At 34.7% G+C, this 23,743-nt stretch overlaps 3 protein-coding genes across 4 annotated transcripts; 2 read left to right on the top strand and 1 right to left on the bottom strand.

Moving 5' to 3' along the window:
- The first annotated feature begins 1,926 nt into the window (after positions 1–1,926).
- LOC108193459 (U-box domain-containing protein 11) lies at positions 1,927–4,888 on the top strand. The gene is made up of 4 exons (XM_017360120.2): positions 1,927–2,321; positions 2,953–3,069; positions 3,171–3,596; positions 3,718–4,888. Exons 1-4 carry the CDS (start codon positions 2,022–2,024, stop codon positions 4,786–4,788), a joined length of 1,914 nt encoding a protein of 637 aa, XP_017215609.1. The 5' UTR covers positions 1,927–2,021; the 3' UTR covers positions 4,789–4,888.
- A 3,980-nt stretch (positions 4,889–8,868) lies between these two features.
- On the top strand, positions 8,869–10,665 carry LOC108194174 (uncharacterized protein At1g66480). The gene is made up of 2 exons (XM_017361087.2): positions 8,869–9,590; positions 10,402–10,665. The coding sequence occupies exons 1-2, from the start codon at positions 8,976–8,978 to the stop codon at positions 10,438–10,440; spliced, it is 654 nt and encodes a 217-aa protein (XP_017216576.1). The 5' UTR covers positions 8,869–8,975; the 3' UTR covers positions 10,441–10,665.
- Positions 10,666–11,474: 809 nt separating this feature from the next.
- On the bottom strand, positions 11,475–19,952 carry LOC108195990 (putative 1-phosphatidylinositol-3-phosphate 5-kinase FAB1C). 2 transcript variants are annotated; one of them, XM_017363032.2, is made up of 11 exons: positions 18,498–19,952; positions 17,058–17,822; positions 16,766–16,919; positions 16,344–16,688; positions 15,148–15,858; positions 14,730–15,061; positions 14,439–14,565; positions 14,172–14,336; positions 12,606–14,045; positions 12,174–12,440; positions 11,475–11,844 (listed from the first exon to the last, which is right to left on the bottom strand). In XM_017363032.2, the coding sequence occupies exons 1-11, from the start codon at positions 18,953–18,955 to the stop codon at positions 11,590–11,592; spliced, it is 5,019 nt and encodes a 1,672-aa protein (XP_017218521.1). In that variant the 5' UTR covers positions 18,956–19,952; the 3' UTR covers positions 11,475–11,589. The 2 variants fall into 2 exon arrangements, with proteins under 2 accessions (XP_017218521.1, XP_063937674.1); XM_064081604.1 differs by having other exon boundaries at positions 12,606–14,033; positions 18,498–19,096.
- Positions 19,953–23,743: the final 3,791 nt, after the last annotated feature.

The raw sequence follows: 23,743 nt of genomic DNA, 5'->3' as shown, positions 1-23,743 counted from the left end.
GAGTTGACCGGCTAGTAAAAAATGTTTTTTTTAATTGATTTTTTTTGCGAATTAAAATTTGGATTAAATATTTTTATTCAGAAAAAGAAAATTTTAAAATTAATATTTTTAACTAGCCGATCAAAGCACTTAAAAATGTATGCCAAAAAATCAAACGTCATATATTAAAAAACAGAGGGAGTATGTATAAAGTAGTGGAAAAGAGAAGAAAAGTGAGTGAAGTGGTGGGACTCATTGATTTTTAATATATAAAAGAGAGATAGTGGAGTAAAAGTAATGTGAAAAGTAAGAAAAAGTAAGAAAATGATGGGATCCATTAACTATTTTAAGAAAGTTTTGTAATGTAAAGAAATGAGTGGGACGTCCAAAAGAAAAAACTGTAAAGAATCTAGGACGGAGGGAGGGAGTATATATCATGGGTTATTACATTGTCTTCCACAGTTGTCGGTGGGAGAACAAAACAACATGAATAATTTGACAACCGGCTACGAGACTTGTTATATTTCTAAGTCTTATTCTTAATTATAATCCATAATAAAGATTAAAAAAACTAAATCCTCTGATCCAAATAAAGATGTGGTCAACTGTAGCAGTACATTGGATGCTCTGGATCATCCCCGGCAGGACATCATGTTTTGGATGCACCGCAGAAGGGTTTCCTACAAGCCAAACCAAGAAAGACAATTCTATTGAAGCAAGAGACACACAATCCAATATCGATTCTGTCAAATATCAACTTCTAAAATCCACCCACCACCTATTTATTTTCTCTGCCTCGAATGGACCAGTGATATCATCTCCATCATTCACATAGACGAGTATAAACTATGAACGATTTAAAATTAATAAAGTACATAGCGATAAATTAAATTATCAACATTGCTGTCTTCATTCTGTTTGGAGTTTGGACTTTGGAGTCTACTTATAACTTCTTTTCTTATGTTCCTAAATTACTGTACTAAACTATTTAAATCTGTGTTAAAGTGATTTTTTTTGAATAAATGAATATGCAAACGAGATTATAGGATAAATAAATTATATGCTCGGTTCACTTTAATTTTTACTTTGCCTTTTCTTCTGATTATTATTTTTGGAAAATTGTTAAATGAAAATTTATAATTTATATTTTTGTACCAAAAAAATTTAAAAATGATCTAAAATATTTTCTTATTGTATCACTTAAATTACATGCAAAACTTAAAAAGACACGAAAGAAAACATATGGGTAAAGATCGAATGCGGAACGAGAGGAAGGAAGATAACAAAGTTGATAGCTACCAAACTACTTCATGGGATCCCATCCACAATATTCCCCATCCAACTATTATTGGGGAGAATTGAAGGTGGAAGCAATTCTCGCCAAGAGAATGGAAATTTTTAGGGGCCGTTTGGCTTAGCTTAAAATAAGTGATTTTTTGCTTATAGTGAAAAAATGGAGTAGAAGTGAGAAGTAAATAAGTTAATAAATAGTTCTGCCAAAACAAATGGAGTATTCAAAATGGAGTACAATAGTTTCCACATGCCATGGTACCTTAGTTGCATATAACTTGATGATATTGATGAAATATTAGAGAAATTAAATTTAGTATTCAAAAGTTTCTCAAATTACGTGATGATGGTAACCTATTATGGTATTTTAGTTGTGTAAAAAAAATTCTTTGTTAAAATATAAGTAAACTAAAACTAAGTAAAGAATTCTTAATTTAATAATATTTTCCTCATTTATCTATGAAATATATATTGTTCGAATCTTGTTCAAGAAAGTGTTTGACGATGTAGTTAATTATATAAATATATTAATATATTTTTTGTAAAAATTTAATTGTTAGGTGGAATTTAAGGGCAATAATAGACTCAAAAATTAATATTAATACCATCAATTTTTAAATTACAAATCGAATTTCAGGCACTACAAGCGTGTATGTTTGCGATTGGATAAAATAAAATGAAATCTCCACACCAATAACACCAACTCACTACTTGTCCTCACACTCCAAGCTCAATCCTCGTATTATTACACAATGGCCGGCGGAGACGCCACCGCCACCACCGGCGCCGTACAGTCACTTCTGAGCCTCATACAAGATACCAACCGGGTTTCAAGTAATGGGTTCGGAGGCCCATTCAAGAAAGACTGCTCAGATTTGGCCCGGAGAATTGCTCTTCTTTCTCATTTACTTGAAGAAGTTAGAGATTTCGAGGGTGATTTGGGGCCGTTGGATCAATCTCACTCTTCTTGTTTGGTTGATCTGACGGTGGTTATTAAAGCTTCTAAGAGATTGGTCTGTGCTGCTGATCAATTTGATCCCAAGATCTCCCCTGTATGTTTTCATTAGTCCACAATTTTTTATGAATATTTACATAAATTATCAATTTTTAGTGTTTTAAGAGGCTTATTTAATAGTAATTGAGTTGGGTTTGTTTAGTGCCAAGATTTAATTTCAGTAATGTTAGTAGTAATAGGTGAATTTTCGATGTCATGTGTAATGGGCATTTGAACAATTGAGGTTTAAGTTTGTTGATTGTTATGACACTCAAAAGATCATAAGACAGTCTGCTCATTCTTTGTAAGTTCATTTCGGAGCTTTTCAAGTTTTAAAAGATGAGTTTTTGGGGGATTATGATGGATTCAAATTGCTTAAAGATGTTCTGTTGAGATGCTAGTTGCATTTTATGTTAGTTTGACTGTTTAAAGTGGTCGCGGTACTTGTGTCTGACACTCGGGCTTATGTGTCGGGAATTATGTATTGGCAATTGGGAAATGCTTTTGGTGACAGTAGTTATCTAGGAGACCAGCTTGCGTAGTCTATGCTATGCGAATTATATATTTCTGTATTGTACATGTAGCTTTCTGATCATGCGTTGGAAGACTTCTTATCCTCTTCATATTCATGTTTGTCCATGAGATGATCCTAGTTTAATCTCAAGGAGGTTTCTGGTTTATGATTGCAGGAAGGAGCTGCCAAGAAATTTGCCTTTCAATTTCAGTGTCTGACATGGAAACTTGAAAGAGCCTTAAGAAGCTTTCCGTATGATCAATTAGAGATCTCAGAGGAAGTACAAGAACAGGTACAAATTGTTCATCTGGACATGTTGGAGATAGCTAAAAGCTTTCCGTTAATTATATAGTGCTTGAGCTTGTTTCTGATACTACCCTTTTTCTTTTTCAGGTTGATTTAGTAAGAGGCCAGTTGAGAAGAGCGACAGAAAGATACAGTGGCTCCCTAACTATGAACAGATTGTCTCGTGCTTTATCCCAGTCACTAGATAAAGAGCTTGATCCATTGCAGCTAAGGAACAGACTGATTGCAGGCTTACTTGTCGAGAGTACAGGTAGCATTGATCATGGAGGTACAGAAAATGTGGAAATTGTTTCAACATCTAATTCTTCAAAGGATAATATATCAGATCAGATGATTCATAGGTTAGAAAGGAGGGGAAGCTCCTATCAGTGTTTAATAAACAATGCCGATGCTGATCAAAGTGAAAACTCAAAAAAGAATGAAAAAACAAGTTCTCCTGTGATTCCTGATGATTTCTTATGTCCTATTTCTCTTGAAGTGATGAGAGACCCCGTTATAGTGGCGACAGGGCAGGTAATAACCATCACAACTTTAATTCCTCATAAAATGTTTTATATGTTCTCTGTCCATATTCTTTTGAGAAAACAATCATACATGGTAACTTTCTAAATATGTGTTCATCTACTTTGTCCAGACATATGAGAGATCCTACATACAGAGGTGGATAGACTGCGGCAACACAAAGTGTCCAAAAACTCAACAGAAACTTCAAAACCTCACTCTAACCCCAAACTATGTTTTAAGAAGTCTTATTACTCAGTGGTGCATAACACACAATGTTGAGCAGCCCACAGCACTGACCAGTGGCAAGGTGAAAAGAAGTGATGGAACATTCAGTGATGTTAGCAGAGAGATAGCAGCTATTGAGTCACTTGTTCGTAAGCTCTCTAGTCGATCTATAGAGGAGTGTAGAGCAGCAGTGAGTGAAATTCGGTCACTTTCCAAAAGAAGCACAGATAACAGGATACTAATCGGAGAAGCAGGAGCAATACCAATTCTTGTCAGCTTGCTGACTTCTGATGATGGCATAACTCAGAATAATTCAATCACGTCCATACTCAACCTTTCTATATATGAACAAAACAAAGGACTCATAATGCTTGCTGGTGCCATTCCTTCTATAGTCCAGGTCCTTAGATCTGGAAGCATGGAAACAAAAGAAAATGCGGCAGCAACCCTTTTTAGTTTGTCTCTCGCTGATGAGAACAAAATTATCATAGGTGCATCCGGTGCAATACCTGCTTTGGTGCAATTGTTTCAAAATGGAAGCTCAAGAGGGAAGAAAGATGCTGCAGCAGCTTTGTTTAATTTGTGTATTTATCAAGGAAACAAGGGTAGGGCAGTCAGGGCTGGGATTATCACCGCATTGTTGAAAATGCTCACAGATACAAGCTGTTGCATGGTCGACGAAGCATTGACAATACTGTCTGTTCTTGCCAGTCATCAAGAGGCTAAGGCTGCCATTGTACAAGCTAGTACCATACCTGCATTGATAGATCTTTTAAGAACAGGTCTACCTCGGAACAAAGAGCATGCAGCTGCCATTCTACTTTCATTGTGCAAGAGGGACACTGAGAATCTTGCATGCATAAGTAGGCTTGGCGCAGTTATACCATTGACAGAGCTAGTGAAGAGTGGTACCGAGAGGGCCAAGCGAAAAGCTACTTCACTTTTAGAGCATCTACAAAAGTCGAAACAGCTTTGACAGGTGAAGTTGTACAAGATAATTCGTTTAATTTTTTATTAAAACATCCTGATAATGAATTTACACGATTTTTCCACTAATATATTGTTTTTCACTTTCATTGCGGGTTGGAAGTATGTTGCGACTAAAGCATGAGAAATAGGAAAAATGGCATGCTTGCCAAGTTTAGTTATATATCCATCCATCATAACTGTACGAGTTCATAAATTTATATAAGTATTTTAGTTTGCTAGAAACAAATTCCAGACAGTCTTTGTGTCAGCTGTAGTAAGAGAACAAATTTTTGCGACCAAGGCAGATTCTTGTACTCTGAAACAAGAATATGCTTTTTTCATTCTAACAGTTGTGTCCATTGTTTCCACAGAAGCCCTTATGTGGTATACCAAATATACGTTTGTTGCCGGACTAGACTGCTATCCTTTTTGTAGTTTACTCAGAAGTACCTCTTTCACATTTAAATAAAATTGAGAGTACTAAACATAGAGAAATATAATTTTTATTTTGTCAGGATAGAGAAATACTATTATTAGTGAAGATTTAAGGGTCCTAGTATTCAAAAACAAAAAAATTTATTTCATCTGTGCTCATGTATATGCATCCACTATGTGTCTATGTCCTCCAGCTTTGGAGAACCTATGTAAAACTTATCAAAAAATTTAAAATTGAACTCCCCCGTCCATGTGATTGTTTACGTACACTGTTTAGAAGCGTTTTAAAATTATTATAAAGTATAGTTTTATAATTTTTTTATTTGTTTTTTTGAATAAAAATTTAAACGTCAATTTTCTATTCAGTGAAAAAATTAGAAATATATATATATGAAACTATATTCATAGAAATATCAAAATGCGTGTCAAAAAGTAGCGTAAAGGATATGCTTGGACACACAGGGAGTATGATTTCTTTTAGAAAAGCTGCATTGAGCGGAGATGCATTTTTGTGATACCTTACTAGAGGGACAGAGTGGAGAGTGGAGATGCGTTTTTCTGATACCTTAGTGGAGGGACATGTATATTTTTTTATACTTACATTACATAAGGTTGGATTTTAGTTGTGAATTATATATACGGCTGCACGGAGCGGAGATGCATTTTTTTGATACCTTATCGGAGGGACATATATATTTTTTTGGGTTTTTTTCATATATACCCATATCCAAAAATATTTTTGCAAATATATTGTCATTTTTTTAAACAAATTACAAAAGTACTATCCTTCAAAAAAAATTGCAAAAATACGGTGATTGTATCTGCAACCATATCTGCAACTGTTAGCAACATTATATGCAACCACAAATGCAACTTTGAAAAAATCTGTTGAAAATTACATTTAATTGCATAATAAGTTGCAAGTGGTTGCAAATGACAAAAATGAATACCCCTGCGGGGGTCAGTACTATATCACAAAATTAACCATGAAATCAACCAAAAGTAACATGAAATCAACTAAAAACAACCAATTAAAAGCAGGTAAGAGTTACCACATACACATAACATAACTTTCAATACCTTATCTTTTCAATATCCATCCCCCAATCCCCATCTCCCTCGTATATACATCGCTCCAACTTGACATCGCCGTCTCAACTCATTCGACCATCACTGTAAAGAACACGACATACACATACACATTTTCAACGTCTTCTATTTATAAACCCCCGACCACCTCCGTTGTCCAACACAACTGATGTAATATCATCAGGTTAGAGAGGGTAGTGAGAGGAGAGTTAGATTTTAGTTGTAAATTATATATACGCCGAAATTTAAACACTCCATCCTTACCAGAACGGAAAGATATCCAATAAAACTAATATCGAGATTGAATCATAAACATTTATCCTATCCAATCATAAATAATTAGCACGCATGTTGGCAGCAACAAAATTTTCTTCTGGGAAATTTTTTGAAGCACACTTTCATGCTTGGCTCCTGCAATGCTGACAAATTCTCGTCCTTTGTCCCATAACGCCGCAAATACCAATCAAACAAAAGGACTAGTTGACTAGATACAACTTTGGATTTAAAAATAAACGAATTTTTTGGTGTGCATTCATGTGCACACACTAACAGTCACTAATGGGAGCTCAAGACGAAAGAAAAATGTTGTAGCAGCTTGTTCCAAGTAAAATCTCTTATTCAAGAACAAAAATCTACATGTATATGAAGTTGAGAGTACAAGACATCGAGAAATATTGTTCCAAGTAAAATCTCTTATTCAAGAACAAAAATATCATCCATATTAATATATATATGCATAGTTCATCCAGCCTTCCATAACCTTTTAAACTTTTTAAAAATTTAAAAAAACAAATAAATTGTTATTGCTTTGCAAATGTATCAGAAACAGATTTTCTCTTAGAAAATACACAGAGATATTTTTATCCATTGTTTCCAAGAAAACCCTTATCAAGTATACTGATAAAACATAGTAAGATGCAACTAAAAATTCATTTGTTGCTAGACTAGACTGCTCTGCTTCATGTAGTAAACTCATCAGAGGTACCTTCTTCCCTAGTAGATGAAATTGAGAGTACTAAACCTATAAATTATTCTTAGCAAAGGCCAAAAAAAACAAAAAAACTCGTCTATATTCGTGTATTTTTATTTCATTATTGGTCTTCCAGCTTTCGATACCTATATTTAACTTCTCAATTTTCTTGTAAATTTCACGAAAATATATTCACGATAGATTATTATAAATACTCGAGACAAATGTCTCCACTGAGATTTGAACACTCTGACCTTTATCTAAAGCGGAAAACATCCGTCAAACGGAAGTTGACGGAAGTCGAAGATGAAACTCATATCAGCACCTCTCATTCTATCTGTGGTTCGAAATTTGGAAAGCAGGCTGGCAACAACAAGATTCTTTATTCATGTACTGCACCAATTTTGTGACTGCTTTCTAAATCCTAGCCGGCGTTTGTAAAAAAAAACATGCGTAATTTGCACGATTTAAGAGCAGAAAACGTGATAACGTAATTCTCGATTCGAGATAATTGAAACCAATTCCAGTTTGATGAGCTGAACGAAAAGCTGTAAGGTCAATACAGGTCTACATGTTTATTATATTTTCAGAGAATATTGTTTATTAGCAATCACCCTGTAATGTTTTTCCTGAAATTGCGATTTCTTGGTGATTATTTTTCAGTTTTCTAATTACAACGAACTTTAATTATTTGAGAATCAGCCATAAGTCAAATGATAAAATGGAATTTACAACAACTTCTTCAGTTCACATTACGATTGTCGTAGCTATGTCATTTTCAGTGAAGATTAACTGGCCAAAAAGACATTTCATGTGCATCATCACCTAATCAGCTCTCTTCTTCCTTCCGCGGCAGCTTTGCATCGTTATAAATCATAACCTTCAATAAATTATGCTAATTTAGCATAATTTATAACGGAGTTGGGATCTTAAACTTTCAAGATATGAGTGCGTCAATATTTTCATTTATTATTTTGATACTCTTCATATTTTACTTTACTACTCGATAATAATATAATGTAAGATTTTATTTGTGTCGTTCGCTAAAAAAAACATGTCGAATCGATGATATAAAATCGATCATTTGCAAATACGCAAACGATTATATCTTGTCGGGTCTCATATAAATTAAAATGAAATGCAAACGGTGAATTTTAATCGTAGAACTGAACTAATATGTCTAAAGGTGAGCAAAACGAGCTTGGAATCGAAAAATCAAAACCGAACTGTACAGTTCTGTTGGCCGGACCGGATCGAACGAATTGTTTTGATTCAGTTCAGTTCGGTTCATAGTAGAATTTCGATTCGTAAAATATGAAATTTCAGTTTTCAATCTATTCAATCCCGTCCTTTTTTTGACCGAACTGACCGAATGGTCTCCATAGTAGTAACAATGTTTGGTTTTTATTAAAATGTATATAAATTTTTATCCAATGCTTAATACCAAAAAAAAAATAGAAAATGAGAGAATTAATATGTTTTCTACCATGCCTGCCTTGTTTGACCCAAGAGCATGCCCCAACATGTTTTCTATGTCACAAGCCTTAAAGACAATCCTTAACAATCACCACCAACTGCATGCCAACATATTCTACCTCTGTGTACTAATCATATATATTTCCCAGCTAGAAAAGGCTTAATTTGTGTTTATTTCAGATCCATCAAACACAAAACCCTTTTCTAGCTAGTCTTAGCCAGAGATGGGCAACAGCCTAGGTGGAAAAAAGAGAGCCAAGATTATGAAAATAAACGGCGAGACGATCAAGTTAAAAATTCCAGTTCAAGCCGGGGTAGTCACCAAGGACTACCCCGGCTACGTTTTGCTGGATTCCGAGGCTGTCAAGCATTTTGGAATCCGAGCAAAACCATTAGGCCTTTATCAGGAACTTAAGCCTAAGAGGTTGTACTTTTTAGTCGAATTGCCTAAAATTGCTGAAGAAAGAGCCACAAGGAAAGTGAGGTCTAATATCAACATGAGTGCCAAAGACAGGCTAGAGAGCTTGAAGCTGGCGAGAAGATCGGTCTCGGATCTTACGTTGATGCAGCAGAAGAGCAGCATTGGTGAGGAGAGAGCGGGGGGAGAAATGCCGAATGATCAGCCTGTGAGGCTGAAAATGAGGTTGCCTAAGGCCGAGGTGCAGAGGTTGATGAATGAGAGTAAGACGGAGGCTGAGGCCGCGGAGAAAATTATGCAGCTTTGTTTAGGTTCGAGTAAAGGCGAGGTGGCTCCAGCGCAGAGTTCCTTGGTGGAACCGCGAGTGCATTGGAGTGAAGGTGGTGAGGGAGGAGCCAGCCAGGCCGGCAAACCCCGCAAGGTATGCTTTTTCTGATGTAGTAATCACTCTGTCTGATTCAATTGTATACGTTTTTTTTCATTGTTCGGCACGTATTTTTAATGCTCTTCTATAATATATTATTAAAATTTTCATTTTTATATAAAATTATAGATGTTATGTTTTTATGAAAAAAAAGAATGTCTTAAAAATAAGTTACAGTACTGTATCTTATTCGAGGATTAAAATCCTTGTCGCGTCTCCGACCCCGACATATAATATTTGACCGGGACGGAGGGATTATTTGTTATTTTTGATTCTTAACAAGAGGTTGAGCGTTAGAGTTTGAACAAGTTTTATTTTGTGACTGAAATTTACGATAACAATATTTTCCTTCATTTTATTTTTTTATTTGTCATCAACAACCAAACATATCCGATATGTCTCGATCGATAAACGCATTGTCCGGGAACGGGATACATTACGATATGTCACTTGTATTTCCTCTTTGTCATCTTCTTAGCTTTTTAACCTTTATAAGCATGTTCTTCTGTTTGACCTTTTTTGGCTTGTTATATGTTCAATCATATGAAATATTCCTAATGACTTTTGCTAATGAACTCTTGAGAGATCGTGCTAATTTAGTGTGGCAGATGATTAAGCACCTCTAAAGTCGATGACATTTTTTTGTGTTATTTTTTAGATATATTGACTTTGGTGATCGGAACCCTTCTAAAACTATAAATCCTTATTCTTCGATTACTAGAATTTCAGAAATTCTACATATAAATTTGACAAGACTCGAATTTTCGAACTATGATAAACTAACCAATGAGTTTACTGTTTCTTGCAGAAGCGAGTAGGATTCTTGCCGGTCGAAGAGATCCATTGATTAGCATCAAACAGAACCGGATGGACAATGACACTGCAGAGCATACATTCATATATTAGTATACTTTTTGTATGTACATATATGTACTTTCTCCATTGTTGACAGAGTAATCAACAGTTACTAGCTAGTCAGCTTTTGATTAGCTTGGATACAAGCTGAGAATGTGATTAGTGTTATAATTAGATTATTAGGAGCCTAAATAAAGTTTTTTCTTTTAAAAAAGTATTACTGGAATAGAAAAAAGTTATAAAGGGGTAAAAAGTTATATTTTTAAAAGACTCATAGCTGCTAATTTTTCTGAGTTGTGTTGGGGTGACAATGACATATACAAGTATGTGAAAAGCAGCAGTTTTTCTAAACCTAACCACCATGCCCTACAGCTGCATTTTCATGTGTTCGCCGTTTGACAGCTGACTAAAATTTAAAAGAGTATGGGAGGCACTTTTTTCGGTTTACAGACATGAACATTAAAAATCAGGAATTCGGAATTAATGAAGATTTATCGGGTATTGGTTCGATAAATCAGAAATTTTTAGTCAAATCGGAGCATAACCGGTAAATCAATAAAATATTTTTATGAATCAATCGGAATTTTTGAACGAATCGAATCGAAATTTTTTGAATACTGTACATGAATATCATTATCAAAGAAGGGTCCCGGTCCATCTATCATGAAAATAAAAATTCTACTCCCCACGTTACGAAAAGTTTACCGGAAATTTAAAAATTCTGCTCTCCACGTTACGAAAATTTCTGGTAAAGAAGATTATTCACTTCCAGCAACTTTTTTGTGTTAAGGGGAAAAAAATTATTATAATCCCATAAGAGTCATTCAGAATCCGTCGCTGAAATATCTTACTAATTAGCTTATGATTTATTGGGGTGGTTGTGGATAATGAACAGGTTCACTTATTTCAGGCTCATTTGTGATTAAAATTCAAGATTGTCTCAATTTTCTGGAAATATACAGGGGGTGATTTAATTTCAGAGGAGTATATGGTAATTTCAATAATAACCAACCAAACACTAATAAGTAATAATCAACCAATAGTAATCTTTGGTTATTTCAATTATGTTGTGCAAAAGATTAGATATAATGTACATGTAACATGAATTATCACCTCAAATCCTAAATCAACTAATGAAACTTTATGCTGACCACTGATCAGGTACTGTTAGAAAATAAGCTGTCATTGCTTTTCTAAATCTTTTTTTGTATTGTTTCGGCGACACGATAGTTGGGGCAGCATTCTTTGGACCTCCTAGTATTCCAGAGCTCTTCACCCATGTCTCCAGGTGCTTATCCCATGTATATTGTCTCATGTAATCGATTATCCCAACCACCAGCTCTTTCTTTTCTTCATCTACTCCGACCAGCAAAGAATAATCCATAACGTCTACAGACTGCACAGCACAAGAATGCCGATCTCAAAATCTAGTTATGCCCGACTTAAAAAAAACGGCCAATACTTTTCTGAAATAAAATGGGCACCCTACAGATGCATCAAGGTTCAAGGTATCAAGATATCAAAGTACAAATAAATCGTAAACATCATGAGTTTTTCATTTCCATTCCCTTTTTGTAATGCACTTGAAGCTTTTTTTTGACTTTGCATAAAATATCTTTAAGCATATTATGGGTCTTGACTATATATTTTAACACATTACTATTCCGGTAGCATAAATTGCAAAATATTGAATCTGTTATATGTAGTTGGATAAAATTCTCTTACCGCTAAAAAGGATGTGTCATTCCAAATTGCTCTTTCCAAGCTTCTCTTGGCCTTACTTCCAAGAAACATAGGATTTGTTCGCAATGCTTCCAAGAGATTCATGTCAAGCAACACCTTGTTCACTCCGGTAGTATCTGAATTGTAACGAGATCGTAAAGAGCCCTTAAGATCATAGATTCTTGAAATATTTCTTCTGAAAAATAGATTTTCCATCACCATCAGATCCATTTTTGTTTCCTTTCCACCCTTCAAGTGTTTGACGGTTACCTGAAAGTAAGAGAAAATCAAGATTAGAGAAAGCAAGGTAGTATCAATGCCACCTACCCAACTCCAGCAAGACACTAGGAACAAATGTATGTTGTGTAACAGCGGTAATAAATAACTGGATATATGTAGAATATTCAAGTACTCGGGTGTAAAACTGCAAGCAACCTGGAATATCCCCAGAATTTTCGCGAGACATGTTGGACTTCTGGAGTCGAGGGAATCTTTCATATAATTAAAGTACTCAGGTGCAAACTCTTCAAAAGATTCTAATTCAGTCTTCGTGACTTGCTTTATAATAAACCTTTCATCCAAAGACTTTGCAAAGTACACATTGCTTTTTCCACCTTGTGCACTCCACCTCTTGCAGCGGCTCAAAGAACGTACAAGATCTATTTGGCTACAGCTACATTTCTTTCTGAGCACGTCAAATTGCTTTGGAAAATAACAGGTAACAGAAAACTTTACCCTTCCTCCAGCACTGGGGTTATCATCCTCAAAAGCAATTTTAAAATGGGAACTGCTATTGGTTGTATCTGTAAGCATAGTACTAATGGTTGTTGAAACGTCTTCAGAACCATAACTTCCATAGTGGATATAATCCAAGTCCACAGAACCAAAAGACTGCCAGGCTGGAATGGTTGAAGCCACAGAATTCTCTCGCTTCAGTTGAGCAGCATTCCAGGCTTCTTCAAATTCACAAGGCTCATCAGCTATCCAGTCTTTATGCTCTTTGGAACTGAGAGCATATGAAATCACGCTAGTTGGTTCATTGTCATAAACAACAATGGTCAAATCTGTCTGGCCATCTTGCCGACGTACCAATCGTGCCCCTTCAGGCAAAAGAGATGCAGACGAGTTAAATGAGTGTGAGGTGTTCCAAAGGTTAAACTTCTGGGCCTCAAGAGGTGACATTTGAGAATAAGTCCTCTGTACATTAAGTAAGGGATCTCTAGACATGTTTGCATAGTCCCCAGAGGCGTGAGAAGATCTAATTGCTAATAAATGAAATGATGAGGGCGGTAATCCTTTCATTAGCTTTTCTTGGATACTTATAGCAGAATCAATGGATTGAACTCTTGCTGGTGATAGCAATCTCCAAGAAGGCAATTTCAACGGACTGTCTGCTGTACCATTCCATACAGAATCAATTTTATCAGACAATTCAGATGCAGCTGAGGGAGCACGATCCAAGAGCGTCTTGTTGACTGTAGGTTCCCCATCCAAGTGTGTCAATGTCTCATTCTTAGTCTTGCATGACATCGGCATGTTAACTTTAGGAACACCAGAATCAACCAGGGATTTTTCAGGCTCTCTGTCTTGTGTGTACGGTATATCTTTCTGGAGGAAATCTGGCAATTTCAAAACCAGATCAGAGACACCATCATTATCACGGTCACAGGAAAGACTAATATCATTAATACACGAAACACTTCTCAAATCTTGTAACCCTGCATTGGAGCTAATGAGAGAATCTAATGAACTAAGCCGGTGCTCCCAATCATGTGAAACAATCAGGAGTGATTGTCTCAATTGATTAAGGTCAAAAACATCCATTGTCGCTGGGACTAGTTCTGAACTATCTTTGCTAAATTGCTGATATATGCACTGTCAGAAAACATGGAAGCAACAGAAAATCAGCAAGATATTTAAAATATAAAATTATAAGGAATTTTTTTGTGCTTGTATGACACCGAGCCTTACTGTATAAACATATTGTATTTGCATGCTTACCTGAGAATCATCTCTTTCTTTTATGAGCTGGTCTTTCAACTCAATTATGTGTTTATGCAACTCATTTCTCGTAGACGATTCTTGTCCAAGAGATGTACTTCTCTGTTCAATCTTATAAAGTAAACCCAATATTTCCTCGTATAAAGCTTCTTGCTTGTTCAAAATCTGTAGCAAAAGTAAAATGGTATAAATTTCTAGGAGTGTGACAAAAAACATGCAGTCCTAATATTATTCTACATTATATCACATAATTTGAGTGCGCTTCACCTCTGCCATCTCTTTCTTTATCCAATCCTGCTGTGAATGGGGAATAAACTCAAGTGCTAATGGGGGCAAACAAACCGAGTAAATATCGATATGAGAATAGCGGAAGAATGCTACCATACTCCCAAATCTGTTATAACCAAAAAACATTTCATGAATCATAAACACATGCACATACAGACATTTAATAAATATATTGGTACCGCATTATTTTAATCCTAACCAGATAAAAATACAAAAAGGGTGATATTAAAGTTGTAGAGTAAAAGTCCTAGATTAACAAAATGTCATTACCCGTAGTACCGAAGACAGTCCCTTTGCAGAGAATGACCACAACTTGCAACACGATTAGCAGTTGCATGGTTTGAGAAACTAAGTTCTAAGAACTTTCCTAAAGAAAGACCCCAAGCAGCATCAGACATAACCACCCTGCGGGTTGCCGGTGGAACCCCATCTACATGTGTACATCTGAGGCATCGGTGCCACATCCAAATTTTTCCATCTCGTTCTCCAGGCAGTCTCACCGTGGGTAGTCTCCTAACACTTATTGTTAGATTACCCTGCTGGTGAGTATAGCAAACTATGTGGCCATCAGCCGGCTCTTTGCATGATTCACAGCAGGAAGTCTAGCATTAGAAGTGCACCCATTCAATAATCCCATCTCTGTAAGTGTAGGAATAGAAATCGAAGAGAAGAAAAAAGAAATGTGTACCTGATCAAACAGATCTTCTTGAAGATACCTTCCAAGTGGCTTATCAAAACAACCATAGAACTTAATGCGCAAGAGTCGAGAACGTTCACAGACAGTTCCATCAAGGACACGGCGACTTGAAAAAGATACCAGTATGCTCTGGTGACTATCACCTGCTGAATTGTATTCACTAGAGCCATCAATATCTTTTAATTGTTCATGTTTTTTCTGATTAAAGGGTTCAGATGGTTGCATATAGTTTATGGTCAGCTGGGAATCCTCCCGATCAAAATTTCTACTTCCGGTAGAAACTACACCTGGCCTATATTCCTCCGAAATAAATGTAGCTGGTAAACCATTATTAAGTACATCAGAGGTTTCTACACCATACTTCACAGAGGCAGGAGAAGAGATAAATTGAGAATTAAAAGGCTCAATTACTGACTCCCTTGCCTCAAGTTCTAACTTGAGGCCTGCAGACTCCTCATGAAAACTTGGGAGATCAGCAATTTCCGAGTAGGAGGTTGGAGTAGGGACAACAGAAATGGCACTGTCGATACTTGTCCTTTCAAGTATTGAAAATGAAGATCTTGAAGTTGGTTTAGGTAAGCTAGCACCCTCATCTGCGAGGAAAGAAGTTTCCAAGGACAAATGATATGCTGCGAAAACTGCATACTGAACAACATGCTTAACTTTCTTTAGTTCTTCACGAGAGGAACCCTTTAGCAGTACCTAAGGAAATCAAATAATAAAGAACAATCAGAAGGCCTTCAATTTGTAAGATGAACCTTTAAGATGGATGGTAAAAATGTTTTTGCATTTAGAAAACGTATACATAGAGATTACGTAAACTACGGCCATGAGCACTGTTTATATGTAGAAATATTTTAATGGTTGATGTTAAACTGTGATGGAACCATCTTAGGATGTGACCTGTACTTTTTGAGACTAAAAAGCAAGATGATCTGATGCACAACTTGATCCCTTAGATAAAATTTAACACATGTTCAAATATTACTGAAGAGATAACACTGGCAAAAGTAACATGTTTCTATTAGAATTAAAAAGAAATTAACGTTCCCGCTATTTCTCAAAACTTTAAATTAACTACACAGTAAAAGATAAAATATGCTTATCACTGCATACATCACAGGCACACTGGAAGGTGTTAAACAGTAGGGCAGATTAGTTTCTGGCAGAGAGAAGGAGAATGTTACCGTGCAACCTAAACGCCTTGGACAACCTTCGAAGAACATTAAGGTTTTAGATGGCTTCTTTTGGGGATGTTTAGCTTGTTCGAGGTCTTCAGATACTTTTTCTATGCGGAAGAGTTCACACTGTCCCAAACGTGCAGTAGACAATTTATCAATTGATGGAGTTACAGAAGCACCAGTACACCTAGCTATTCTCTGTAGCAGAGGCTTCTTAACATTCAGCACTAAGGAGATCTCCTTTGCCAACAGATACTCTTGGGCATATGAAGATACACTTTTTTCAACCAGTAACACGTTTGGGCGGTGAGCCTCTATCCTTGAAACAATCATCTTCAGATGATCAATTTCCTGTCAAGAAAAGTAAAGTTCATAAGATCATGCTTTCAGAATATCTCATACCATAGACCAAATTTCCAATTAAAAACCTGTTGTAGGAGCATATCGAAAGATGCCAGCTCATTTGGAACTCTTTGGTACTCAAGTGCTCCTTCCAAAATAAGTAGTCTGGCATTTCTAAATTGCGAAATCATGCGCTTGTGTTTTATATTTTTGGTACACACTACTCCTTTAATGAATTTACTGCATATATTGAAACAGATAGCAGATTAAGAATAAAACTCTACATTATTTACTGCATCGACCACAAAATAAAAATGAAGATGGGTTTGGAGCACTAACAGATATAAATGAAATAAGAAGGAAAAGGTGAGTACATACCTTTCACTAGGAACTCCAGATGATATACATTTAACTTTTATGTAATCAACAGGATCCATACTGCCTCCACTGCTAGTGTCTGGTTTCACAAAGTTTGCAGCTTGCCAGGATATTGCTGTAACTACATCAAGCCAGTTGTCTTCACTATTTTCTTTATCCACCTTTATACCCTCCCCAAGCAAGAGCTGTAACACGAGCGCCCTAAAATGCCCCTGCACGAGAGCTTTTAAAGATTCCTTTTGGCCACAATCTCTCTCCTTCTCAGGTAGCATGCTATTCAATTCACCAGATGACAACATCGGAGTTACCTCCCCAATGTCATCCTCATCTTCCTCATAAGCAAAAAAGTTATCTTCTCTCTCATCATTTTCATCAACAGCAGGAGGAGGAAACCAGATGAGACCATTGTTCTCCAAATTTAAGTGCTGTTGATCCTGAAATGCCAATAAAAGATCCTCGTTTTCACAAGTATGGTCAATATCCTCGGTACCTGTGTCAGGCCTTTCTGGTACAGCTGAAGTATCTTGATCGAAGGGGCCATCATTCTGAGACATTCCGGTCCTAACTTGCTCCTGCTCTGCAGATTGCCCTGTCTTATCAAAATTATGGATTCTACAGGGACTGTCCATTGGACTTGATCCAACTGACTTATTATTGTAAAACTCATGTCTAGCGCTCATACTACTTGAATCTATATCTGATGTATCATCAAAAAATGAACTGAAGAAGGTTTTGGTGGAATCCTCTCTATCATATCCATCACTCCTACAATAATAAGCACGGTGTGATTATTGACGAAAGCAGAAGCAAGTTCTCGTAAGATGAACAAGGGTAATTGAGATCTTGATGTCTAGAGTAACCAAATGTAATCTGAGGGAAGAAAGAAATATACAACTTAACGAGTTTATATTCCCTCCGTCCCAATATATCAGTCAAAGTTTGATCAATTTAACCACAAAAAGTCAAACAATACAGTTAATTTGAGACGGATGGAGTATATATCATCGCCTTATTCGTAACGAAAGATTTCATCACTTTTTAGCACATTTGAAAGGGTTCATATAATATCATCTACTCCATCTCTTAATTTATCTTTATGGGATGATCTCAGAAATGATAAATTTGATTCATGGGATAACTTAAGATCATGTTTAGAATAAAACTTAATATCAAACGTTTCTGTGATCCCTAGATCATGATTCTCATAGGCAATCATCATTGAGAATGCTACCAAAAGTGATAGACAGAAATATGATGGAAGGCAGAAATATAATAATAAATGAAAAGAGAAGCAAACAAACAGAAGCTAATTGTGGTAAATAAACTGAACCTGAACCATTATTTAGCAATAACAGATCAACTGTGCTTAGTTAAAATAAACTATTTTATTAATCAAATTAATTCTGAGATCTAGTCTTGAGAACAGGTTGTTTTTCGTACCTGCTTGGAGAGTAATGAGTTCTGCATCTAGCAAAATCCTGATTAGCACAGTCATCGCATCTCTCATTGAAACAAGGAGATGGTGGTTCAAAACTTTGTCGTGGAGACTCTGCAGGATGAACTTTTTCAATGAGCCTTTTTCCAACTTTTTTCCTATTACTCATATGAGAGCAGAATTTGCAATAACCAATTACGCCAGCATCATATGTGTTATCAGAATCTTCCAATGCAACACCTCCAAAACAACCATTTGACTGCACACAATTGTCACACAACATCCTACCACATCTTTGACAATGATAACTAATGCAAGAGTCTGCAATAGTCATCATGCAATCACAGCAAATTTTATCCATTTTGTATTCGCCCGAACAAAAATATTGATCACCGTTGCCCCAATTAATCCAAGATCCTACTTTCTGTATCAAATCCAGTATACCCCTATCAGCTAATCCCATAGAATACTGCAATCCACCATATACCAACCCCCAAAAAAATGTGTATCACTCTTCTTCTCTTCTGTAAATGTACCTGATTAATTCTAAAAGATCGAAAATGTAAACTTTACCCAACTAATAGAGGTGAAATTTACCAAATCCCAAAATAAAATGGTGGGCTGTTTAAAGTTAAAATCTTTTTCTATTGTCAGAATAAAAGAAACAAGAAAGGAATAAAATTTTCCCTGGAACTTGAAATTATTTCTAAAGGAATTTGATGAATACCCTTCTACTACTATATATACAAACTTTGTAATAGTATGATTATGTATTATGGCAAAAACATGTATAGCTTTTCTTTTTCTTTGTTTTGGTTTATATCAATCTAGCACTAAACAAGACTCTCAAACTTAAAAACCCCAATTAGCTAGTCAACCCAATAATCTTCATCACAACAAACAAACACACGATCCAATGCATCCATACACAGAGGGGGGAGAGAGAGGGAGGGAGAGAGAGAGGGGGGGGAGAGAGGGGGGGGAGAGAGAGAGGGAGAGAGGGAGGGAGAGAGGAGAGAGAGAGAGAGAGAGAGAGAGAGAGAGAGAGAGAGAGAGAGAGAGAGGGAGGGAGAGAGAGAGAGAGAGAGAGAGAGAGAGAGAGAGATGGTTCTTGAAATCAAACAGTAAAAACACCAACAGCCCAGAAGATAAATTTTCAATCTTGAACAAAATTAAGAGATGGGGTTATGTTTAAAGCTTGAGAAAGAAGTCAAAAATGGTAAAATGTAAAAGACTTGAAGAAGAAAAAGGGAAGAGTACGGAGAAGTTTCCCTTTAAAGACGGAGGCTCAAATCTCCACAAAAAAGTGCTGATTGTACTGCTGCTGCTGCTCCTTCTTCAACAACGTTACATGTATTTTCTCGTCTATTCCCATCATTCTCGGTGAAGCTATCATTTTCACAACTCAACATGTCCCCTTAAACTATTAACTTCAACAATTCTGATGTCAAACTCAAACTAACATATACATACAACAACGACTATATATAACGACTAAAACCCGGCTCCACTCTTAACAAATAGATTGGAAATTGGTTGCTCTTTTTAAAAATTTTGTTGTTTCTATCGAAAGGTTATTCTAATTTAGTTAAATTATTTTACCAGTAAAATTGACTTGTATATAATACAAAATAAGTTCTTTTAAATTTGTCAAAAATTAACTCAAAATGATGTAATTATATCCAACTCAGCTCGTATTATACGATAAATTATATAACTATTGATTATGTATTATACGGTAAATTACATAACTTTGTTTTTCCAAAAAAGTTTACCACTAATAATTTATAAAAGAGTTAGTTATTTATTAAATAAGAAAAACTGTATATTTTTGTATAATAATCTGAAGATCTTGATTGCACAAATATGATTTTTATTCTCACTATTCTATAAAAAAACAAGTCGTACAAAATTTGAATATGGAGGAGACAAATCTATTAGGATGACATAATTTTAAGCATAATTTGGTAACCATTGATTATACTAAATTCTGTTGATTTATTACCATAAAATTTTCTTAGAATAAGAAATACAGTTCAAAGGGAAATTATAGACATGTTTTTTTCTGGGCCCCTGAATTATAAACAAAAATGAATAAGTAATTGAATTTTTGAATTTTTCTTATCACAATCCTTCCGCTATATTTTGTAAACGTCCATTATATTTTGTTGATGTGACAATTTAAAAAGAATTTCCATGTACGCGGTCAACTTGGATGGCACATTCTGTTTTCCCATCACAGTTGTCCATGACGGTCGAGCTCGCCAACCCCGCGAAGCTCCGACCACTAATTCGTTATATTTTTGTGAACTTTTGTTATATTTAATCACGTGACAACTTAGAAAAAATCAAAAAATATGTTATTTGTACGCGGCCAACTGGACAATACATCATCTACCTCTACGATTCATCTATGTCTTCTCCTCGCAGTCGCCTGTCGCCAGTGATCGTCGAGTTCGCCAACCGTGACAAAGCTTCGAACACTATCCCCGATACAATCTCCACTCAATATTTTATCCTTTCTGATTTTCGATGACAGGCAACACGCCGTCCCCACTGCCCACTGGTACCCATCTAACGATCTAGGAAAAAAGTGTCAATAATTCTTGTACGTTAAGATTATATTTTCCGTTTAAATTTTGTGTTAAATAAAGGTAACTACATTTTACATCACATAATTTTTGTTTAAAATCAATTATGTAACAATATTTAAAAATTGTGAACTACACATCATGACGGATATTAAAAAAATTAAATCGATTGTAATAGTCTAAACTTTTCTTATATATTTATTTGTAGTTATAATGATAGATTTTAACAGATATTAATAAGGCATATGAAATGATTATGTGGGTCGAAATTATTGATGTGAATTGTTTCAAATTTTAGTATATTTTAACGAAATTGTGAGATTTTAAATATAATTATCTCTTATATTTATATGTTACACTCCCTCTAGTTGCACCACTACTATAATATGTGATCCGAATTTGGTAATATCGTAAAGATGAATGTTTTATCTTTGTTCACATATTTTTTTATATCAATTTTAAAGAGGATAAACGGATGGTCCAATAATATCATAATGATGATCGTTTCATCTTTAATCGTATATTTTTTATATCAACTTGAAAAAGGATAAACAAATTGACTAAAACTTGAGATTTTTTTATGAATTCCAATCTAAATCAATTTTGACAATATCAAACTTTAATTTGGAGAATTTCTATCAAATGTGGGTTTAATTCATATCTTAAATTTTCACAATTTCAACATATTAAAAAATAGCATTAAACATTTGGCAATTTTTCTTCGATTTAGGAATAGGTTCTATTTCATCTTTGTGTCGTTCTCAAGAAATATTCTTTAATATTTACTTATTTATTATATTAGAATATTAATTAGTTATAATTTAATATAATATATAATATATAATATATAGATAATGTGACTAATAAATTATTAATATATAACTAACTTATAATAGGTGAAATATATTGTAGACTCAAAATATCTATCGATTGATAGACATATACATGTTAATATACTTTTACCAGGTATGTATAATTTGTTCGATATCATAAATAAAATATTTTTAGGATTATTTGTATTTTGCATCCCCTTGATTTGGGCTAAATGCAAAATGAGTAACGTAGTTTGACAAAATTCAGTTTGCATTTTCATACTTTTCATCTCGTAACATATTATACTTTTGTCGTCTATTTTGACCTTTAATGTTAGTGAAACGAGCGTCAATCAGTAAATTTCATTTGTGTTCTTGAGGATCAAATCAAATCTCAACATGTCATTGACATCCAATCTTCAAGTATAAGTTACCAAATTGAATCTTAGGTCGTATACTGTTCATATCCATCATCGAATTTATATTACTGATAATCAAACAAAAATCAATTTTAAAATTCGATACTTAGGGTTCTATATTAAATTTTCAATTATTCACTTTTAAATTTATGATCAATAGTTGGTTGTTTGATTATTGTAATGATGAATATGAATAATATATGACCTGAGATTCGATTTGGTTACTCACACTTGAAGATTGAATGTCAATAATATGTCGAAATCTGATTTGATCCTAAAAAACGCAAATGAAAATTAGTGATTTACCTTCTTTAACTAATTGTAAAGGTCAAAATAGACCAAAAGGGTGCAATATGTTACGAGAAGAAAAGTATGAGGATGCAAACTGAATTTTATCAAATTATGTTATCTATTTTTCATTTTGCCCAAACCAAGAGGATTCGAAATACAAATAAATCTATTTTTAATGAGCGTGTTTAAATGTGTTTATTGATCAAAATATCAAAGATTTTTCCCGCAATTCACATTGAAGGGTCCCTCGTGTGGTAATGCTAATGTTCAGTGAGTCGGTTGACATTTCACATGCTTGACTCCGAAACATTTAGTGGGTGTTTGGCAAAGGACTTCCCGACTTTTTTGACATAAAAGTTTACTTCTGCCTAAATGGAGGTGTTTGGCTAATTCTGAGAAGTATTTATATTGAAGTTTAAAAGCCAAAAAAAAAAGTTAGGAAACCTAGCTTATTTTGGGGTTTTAACTTCTTCTAACACTTATAATCAATTTATATCCAAACACTTTTAATAATTTATAAGTCTAAACCAACTTCTCACTTAATTATAATCAACTTCTTTATTTTAAGTAATAAATCACTTATTTTAAATTATGCCAAACCGTCCCTAATTTGGGGTGATAATAATGGGAGTGTTCGAAAATACATATATGGACCAAAAAGCCTTATCAAAATATATTATAAAATAAAGAGGTCTCTAAGTAAAGCAATATTTTCTGATTAAAATTTTAATATTTCAACTTAATATTATAATAAATACAACAAAGAGAGAAGAAAGTACTCGTAAGTCGTAGCAGTATATTTAGGGCATTTTCAAAAGTAAAGCGATTGACTAGTCCACGTTACGCGCGTGAGTACGCAATTTGGGATTGGCGTCAAAATGAGGCAAGTCAACATGTTTCGATCTGCTATTGGCCACGGCATGGGCTCATAGTCTTCGGTTGGATCTGAATTTTGAAGTGCAACTTGGTCTATAAAATACTGTGATCCAGATTATTCAGAATAGATAAAAATTAATATTTTATATAGAATATTTACAGAATTTGTTTTTTTAAACGTGAGAAAGAAATTGTATCATATGTGATATATAGTGATATACTAACATTATTGTATATCACATTATTAATTATGATCAGGTAA

Source organism: Daucus carota, chromosome 7, assembly GCF_001625215.2.
Source record: "Daucus carota subsp. sativus chromosome 7, DH1 v3.0, whole genome shotgun sequence".
Taxonomy (NCBI): domain Eukaryota; kingdom Viridiplantae; phylum Streptophyta; class Magnoliopsida; order Apiales; family Apiaceae; genus Daucus; species Daucus carota.
This window is presented reverse-complemented; position numbering and strand designations above follow the sequence as displayed.

Excerpts from the sequence above, each read along its gene's own strand:
- LOC108193459 (XM_017360120.2), top strand. The coding sequence starts at position 2,022 with ATGGCCGGCGGAGACGCCACCGCCACCACCGGCGCCGTACAGTCACTT. Across the intron at positions 3,070-3,170 it reads CAGAGGAAGTACAAGAACAG|GTTGATTTAGTAAGAGGCCA; the intron begins GTACAAATTGTT and ends TTTCTTTTTCAG. Across the intron at positions 3,597-3,717 it reads TTATAGTGGCGACAGGGCAG|ACATATGAGAGATCCTACAT; the intron begins GTAATAACCATC and ends TACTTTGTCCAG.
- LOC108194174 (XM_017361087.2), top strand. The coding sequence starts at position 8,976 with ATGGGCAACAGCCTAGGTGGAAAAAAGAGAGCCAAGATTATGAAAATA. Across the intron at positions 9,591-10,401 it reads AGGCCGGCAAACCCCGCAAG|AAGCGAGTAGGATTCTTGCC; the intron begins GTATGCTTTTTC and ends TGTTTCTTGCAG.
- LOC108195990 (XM_017363032.2), bottom strand. The coding sequence starts at position 18,955 with ATGGGATTAGCTGATAGGGGTATACTGGATTTGATACAGAAAGTAGGA. Across the intron at positions 16,920-17,057 it reads TCTGGAGTTCCTAGTGAAAG|TAAATTCATTAAAGGAGTAG; the intron begins GTATGTACTCAC and ends CAATATATGCAG. Across the intron at positions 16,689-16,765 it reads TCGATATGCTCCTACAACAG|GAAATTGATCATCTGAAGAT; the intron begins GTTTTTAATTGG and ends TTTTCTTGACAG.